The sequence below is a fragment of the Saccopteryx leptura genome, chromosome 2 (assembly GCF_036850995.1).
Source record: "Saccopteryx leptura isolate mSacLep1 chromosome 2, mSacLep1_pri_phased_curated, whole genome shotgun sequence".
Classification (NCBI taxonomy): domain Eukaryota; kingdom Metazoa; phylum Chordata; class Mammalia; order Chiroptera; family Emballonuridae; genus Saccopteryx; species Saccopteryx leptura.
In genome coordinates this window covers 37,362,380-37,369,087 of record NC_089504.1, presented here as the reverse complement: position 1 = coordinate 37,369,087, position 6,708 = coordinate 37,362,380, and the positions used below count along the sequence as shown (strand labels likewise).

The window sequence follows — 6,708 nt, the reverse complement described above, 5'->3', positions numbered from 1 at the left end:
TCAAAACTTTCTGGCACAAAAACCTCTCCTCCAGCAAACATTAGTAAAACAATGGCCCTTCCCAAGCAGAAGGTAATTTGCAGTTTCATAGACCACATATACCTGGCGCTGGCCAGCCCCCAATGCAAACTATAAGCAAGCAAACATAAAAATCATATTTTACAAACTTATTTGACCAACATTATGCAACTTCAAATTTAACAATTACATTAAGATCATGTAATTTGTAATATAAAAGGATATGGCTACTGTTACTGGAGGGGAAAAAAAGTGAGTAGGAGAAAACCTAACAAGGAGTTTGGCCTGTTCAAAAGTGTTTCTCTTTCTCAGTCTGATCTTAGTTACCTTGGGGGAAATAGAGTCAGCTTAGCAGCGTCATTATTATTCCCAAGATATTTGTAGAAATATATTCTTTCTGTTGTCGGAATAAACTAGATGATGCTCTAGACATGCTCAGTGCCTGCCAGTTGGGTAATGTTGGGTGATTTTAGCACAGGAGAAAGGACTGTTTAAGCTGGAAGGGAATAGATTCAGGGGACCAGAAGAGCTAACTTTATGTATCATAAGGAAAGAAATTAAGTGCATTTCATGTAGATGAAAAAAAGCAAAATTAGGACTGGAAGGTAGAAGCTACTGGAGGATACATATTAGCATAATTCCAAGAAGAATGTGCCAGTATGGCTAAATAAGACATGTAGAATATGGAAGTATTGAATTTTTTGTCACTCTAGGTATCCAAGCAGATGCTAGATAATTGGGGTCAGGGGTATTGAAGAGGAACTCCATGCATCATGTAGATAGAGTTGAGCAAGAAATCTATCTGAAGCCTCTTCTAACAATATTACATGGCTCCACAAGTGTCTGAAGTTTACTTGAATGGCCGCTAGATGTCACTCTTGTGTATTTGCAATAGTAGGATTCTTTACGGGGGCAAAGTAGAAATCAGGAACATGACGAACATAAGAGTGAAAATTTATTTTATCTTATGCAATTCATTTTTAATAAATGTACAAAAACCTGAATATCACGTGAAGCAAAAATATCCAAACTCTATTCTCAAATTTGGGTTCACTTTCCAAATTCTCTTTTTCAATAAATCTTCCAATATTCTCAGAATTTAATTTGCTATAAAACTGTTTTTGTCCATCTACTGCCATCTCTGAATAGTTCCTCTATCTTTTGTGTCTATTATTCTAGACAGGAACTATGCCTTGCTCTTTTTTACATGACACATAGCACTCTGTTGCATTTGTATACTACTATTAATATCTTACATTTCTATTGTGCTTGTTATTTACAACACACATATTTATAGTATCTTACCTCATCTATGTAAAATCAAGTGATCAGGTTTTAAAATATAAACAAATAGGCTGAGAAAGGTAAAGCAACATCACCAAGGTAATAGGCTGAAAATAGGTAAGAAAATGCTCCCCAGTTTTCACTGAGCTGAACTATAGATCCAGGAAATGCTACAGAATTTATATATCTTGTACATCCACTGTGTACTTTAGCATGTCAGGGGTTCTGAGGATTCCTGGAGCAAAGAAACTTGTCACACATAAGCTCTCAAAGTCTTCAAACAGATTTAACTACTATATATCTTTCTGTTTGTTTCTTTCTTTCTCTCTCCCTTTCTTCCTTCCTTTCTGTCTTTCCTTCCTTCCCTCTGTCCCTCTGTCCTTTCCTTTCTTCCTTCCTTCCTTCCTCCCTCCCTCCCTTGCCCCCTCCCTTCCTCCTTTCCTTCCTTCCTTTCTTCCTTCCTTCCTTCCTTCCTTCCTTCCTTCCTTCCTTCCTTCCTTCCTTCCTCTATTTTTTTCCAGAATGTAAAATTATTAGCTAACAAAATACTAGATTTTTGTATTGGGAATTGCTATAAGTGATGAATATATATTTCAAACTATATCCCTTTAATTCAGTTTACTATCAGTGTTTCATAATGCACAATCCATCAAGAAAAATTAACTTCATTTTTCTCATAACTAAAAAGAAAGTCAGTTTACCAAAATAGATTATTCCCACCCCAAACTCTTTATGTGGAAGCTTTGTCTTTGTCTCTTCTTAACACATTGGGCAAATTGAATTAAATAAACAGAAGCCTAAAGTGAAAGTTCTCACTTTCTCTGTATTCCTCTGACTTTCCTGGGGAACCCAAAGCGGTGGCAAAGTTATGGTGAGAGCTAGCTCGCTGCCCTGCACTGACTCGACAGCTGAGACGCAGTGAGGACCATTTGAACAGCTCAAGTGGTTTCTGTCTCCTTGGCTTTAGCATGTGTTCAGAATGTCTTCATATATTCCATGAGAGTATTATCATCTGGCATCTGCTGAAGCTGTCAGACAAATGGCCAAAATTCAGGATATACACTCTGAAAAAATAAGTATTCCCTGAAAATGAATTTAGGAGTGAGAGAGCATTCCAGTTAACTTGACTTGGCTTTAAATGGCAGCTATAATGATTGGAAGTCTTTTCTTCCAGAGGGGTGAGGATAGCAGAGGACCCCTCCTACATCACTGGCTGACACGTTTCTGAGCCACAAGGTTCCTCACAGCGGCTTTCACGTCCTTGTTCCTCAGGCTGTAGATGATGGGGTTGAGCATGGGAGTCACCACCCCATAGAAGAGGGGAATGAGCTTGTCTGTAAGGTCCTGTTCATCTGTTCCCAAGGGATCCTTAGATTTGGGCTTCCCATACATGAAAAATAAGGTTCCATAGAATATGATCACTACAGTGAGGTGGGCAGAGCACGTGGAGAAGGCCTTTTTCCTGCCCTCAGCTGAGGGGATCCTCAGGATGGTAGCAATGATGAACACATAGGAGAATGAGATGAACAGGACTGGGATGCCCAGAAAGATCACGTTTGTCACCCCCATGCTGATCACATTGATGGAGATGTCAGCACAGGCCAACTTCAGGATAGCCAGGATCTCACAGGTGAAGTGGTTGATGATGTTGTCCCCACAGAAGGGCAGCTGAGCTGTCAAGGTTGTGTGTATTGCAGACGCAGCACAACCAATAGCCCAGGAGCTGGCAGCCATGGGCACATAAGCAGCCTTGCTCATGACCACAGGGTATCTAAGGGGGTTGCAGATGGCAACATAGCGATCAAACGCCATCATGCTCAGGAGAACACACTCTGTCCCTGCCATAGCAAAAGAAAGGAACATCTGCATGGCACAGGCTGAGAAGGGGATGGTTTTCCTGGGGGTCAGGAAGCCATCCAAGACTAGGGGAATGGAGGAGGTTGTGTAGCAGATGTCCAGGAAGGAGAGGTTCCCCAGGAAGAAGTACATGGGTGTGTGCAGGCAGGAGTCAAGGATGGTCACCAGGATGAGGACCCCGTTGCACAGCAGGATCACCAGGTACATCAGCAGGATGAGCACAAAGAACATTTTCTCCAGCTTTGGGTGGGCTGAGAGGCCCAGGAGAATGAACCCCACCACAGGGGTGGTCTGATTGGGTTTTTCCATGTGATGTCCCCTCTGTCACCAGCAAAGTACAAAGAAGTACATCAGGCTTACTTGAGGGGAGCCCCAGGCATCTGGTATGTGGTCAGATCCCTGCTGCATAATAGGAGAGCACATGTGCGTAAGAGAACAATAACCAAGAGAGACAGTAGAGGTGTCATTAGCTCTTAGAGCAGAGACGGTCAGAGCTGGAGCAGAGCTTACACAGACAGGACTTGGACCTAGCAGAACTAATCCCTAGTCAAGGAGGGCTTTTCTTGTGCATTATGATTAACAGCTGGAAAATGCTATGAATTCTTTCTTTTTAATATAAATGTATAGAAATGCCATTTAAGCTGAGCTTTCTTCTCAGAGAAGTAAATTCCCAAGCTGATCCAATTCTTAGAACTGCAAACTTTCAAGCCTCTTTAAACTTTAATTGCATCTGGAAGTAACTTGTATAAAGCGTTAATCCACATCCAGACAGAAGGCTCAGCTATAATGAGGGCGCCTTCTTTAGTCAGCATTTTCTGCACTGAGATCTGCCTCTTTTAGAAATGATTGATAGTAGTATATGGGGAAGAACTTTATGAAGTCAATACAAGGATTAATTGGAGTGATCGAACCCACACTACAGGATGACAATAAGCACCTTACCAACTGGTTAGTTAACTCCTCAATTATTAATAACTGCACTGACCACAATGACCAGATAGTAGACTATAAGGCACTCATTTAAATTCTATCGCATTAGGATACTGGTGAAATTCTTAGCCAGGGGTGACTAAGAGACGTTCTTTCATTGCCCTTTTATATTTATATTTTATTCTTGGGTGGTATTCTGGCTCTCTGACTCCATTCCGAATTGTTACAAGCAAAAAGGTCTCCAGATGTTGCCAAATGTTCCCAGGAGGGGAGGGGAGTGCAGAACTGTGCTGGTGGAGACCTCAGATCTAACCCAGTGGAGGTTCTGTATTGTACAGTCACAGGATTTCCCATGCGAGCCGTGACCTCCCTGCTTCTGCACAGCACATCGGTGTCTGCTGGGCGCAGGGCGGCGCCGGTGCTCCACCGTGAAGCTCTGCCCTGACCTACCTCACATTCCTCCCAGTGGCTCTCCCAGCTCCACCAGAAAATGAAAAGTAAACATAATAGTCAGTGTCACAATAAGATTGAAGAGTGGCAAGTCATGCTGTAGTTGCAGAGGCCAAGGAAAGTAGGTTCTGTCAGGGAAGCCATCCTGTCCGCTCCCGTCAGACAGATCCATGCACACAGCAGCGTCTGCCCCTGAACAATGTGGCGTGGGCGTGAGTCCTGACGGATTTGACCCACATGCGAGCGCATCCACGGACGTCTTAGTGTCTGTGATATAAAGTTGCTGAATAAAAGCTGGTTCAATTGGAATGAACTGAGCAGCTGGGAAGACGTTGCACCCTGAGACCAGGGTTGTGAGACCTGCTCCTGTGTGACATGTCTATTCTGTGTAGCTGGAGCAAGTCCCTTCTACCTAGGCCTCAGTTTCCCCAAGTGCACCATAAAGCGGCTGAATCAGCTGCTTCCCAGGGCATTCCAACTCTGTCCTGGACTGCCTGATGCTGTTCCCAGCAGGCAGGGAGCAGTCCTTGGTGAGGGTAGTTGGAGTGTGTGTGTGTTGAGGAGATCTGAACTTTTGGTTTCACAGGAGGGAATGGTCAGCAGGAAATAGGGCTGTGTCAGGCTTTGGAGGGGACTCAGGATGGAAGAAAACAGAGAGCTCTGACCCTACAGCCCCTAAGAGGAGGGAGCAGAGGAAAGGGGAGGGGAGGGAGTGGGGCAGGAGGCAGCCAGCGAGAGCAAGGGGAGGCAGTAAGTTCTTACCGTTGTAGCTGCATCCTGCAGGCCTGGCTCCTGGGCCTGGACCAGCCTTGCTGTGGTCTCTTCCCCACCTCCGGAGCCAGCAAGCAGCTGAGAAATGGAAGGGAACAGTGTGTCAAAAGAGCCCATACACTCTAATACAACCTTTCTGGAAAGCAGTTTGCTGGAAAAACCCCAAAACCCCATCACCTCAGCAATTCCACCTCTGGGAAGAATTCTAAGGAATCAATGAGAGTCTTTATTGGAGGGCCAATATCTCTCAAAGATTCATCACAACAGTAACTGTGAGTGAAAATAGGAAACAAAATACAGTAACAGTCTACCAATAAATGCCCAAGTCAATGATGCCATTCCATATAATGGAGTTTTAGGCAGATGTTCAAATTGTATTTATAATTTTTACATTATAATGATAAATTAAAAGGAGAATGCAAAATTGTACACAGTTACAATCTCAATTAGGTAAATGATATATGTGGATAAAAGCAACTGGAAAGAAATGATAGCAAAAGCAACATGGGAGGGATTCCTCTTTGTACCTCTTCAGTGTTACGTTTGTTACTAAAACGGGCACAAGTTTCTTTGTATTCAGGAGAAAACAATCTTAGTGTTTATAGGCAGAAAGTGAGAAAAACAGAAAGAACTAGCCATAGACTGGCATCAGACAGACAAGGCTTGGGTCTCCACTGGCCTGTCTGCTCGCCCTCTGACCCTTAAGAAGGCTCATTCTTCTGAGCAATCTCCACAGGATGGGATGGGAGGAATCCTGCCTGCCCTCCTCCCTCCGGGGCTCTGTGTGAGTTGGAGCAGCAAGGTCAGGGCTGGGGCCTGCCAATGGCAAGCCTTGGAGAGCAGGGAGAACCACTCACCCTTACTCTCAGCCACACCTCCTGTTCCAGCATCAGCTGCAGGAAGGTTTCTTGGACAGAGACAGGGCAAGGAGGAAAGTCCACCTTCGGAACATGCTCTGCAGGTGTGACCACCACCTCTGCCCCGCCACAACCCAATTCTCCCTACCTGCATCCTGCTGTGGCCACTTCTCTGAGGCTCCTGATCCCAGACACGATTCTCTAGTCCTCACTGCACCCAAGGCCAGACCCTGGATGCCAGAGAAAAGCCCCAGACTTTTCTCTGCCTGACTTTTTTTAACCTCTGATGACCCTCTTTCTTTGTACTCCTATATCCTGATGGGAACAGCCTCTGGTGGGTATTTCTTTCACATTCTTCCTCCCAGGGTGCCAGCTGAGCTCTGGGTGTCTCAGCTACAGACCCTTCGTGTCGAGGACCTATCAGAAATCCCAAGAAATCCCAAGGTACCTTGATTGTCCCCAGAGGTGCAAGGAGTCCTCAAGCAGCTGTGGACACCAAAAGGGACCCTGCTAATCCCAGAAGTAATTTAAAGTTTGGAAC

At 44.5% G+C, this 6,708-nt stretch overlaps 1 protein-coding gene across 1 annotated transcript; it reads right to left on the bottom strand.

The window, feature by feature from the left end:
* Window positions 1-1,808: 1,808 nt before the first annotated feature.
* Window positions 1,809-6,402, bottom strand: LOC136392969 (olfactory receptor 2S2). Its single transcript, XM_066365657.1, has 3 exons — window positions 6,316-6,402; window positions 5,302-5,388; window positions 1,809-3,561 (listed from the first exon to the last, which is right to left on the bottom strand). The coding sequence occupies exon 3, from the start codon at window positions 3,466-3,468 to the stop codon at window positions 2,509-2,511; it is 960 nt and encodes a 319-aa protein (XP_066221754.1). The 5' UTR covers window positions 3,469-3,561; window positions 5,302-5,388; window positions 6,316-6,402; the 3' UTR covers window positions 1,809-2,508.
* Window positions 6,403-6,708: the final 306 nt, after the last annotated feature.

Excerpts from the sequence above, each read along its gene's own strand:
- LOC136392969 (XM_066365657.1), bottom strand. The coding sequence starts at position 3,468 with ATGGAAAAACCCAATCAGACCACCCCTGTGGTGGGGTTCATTCTCCTG.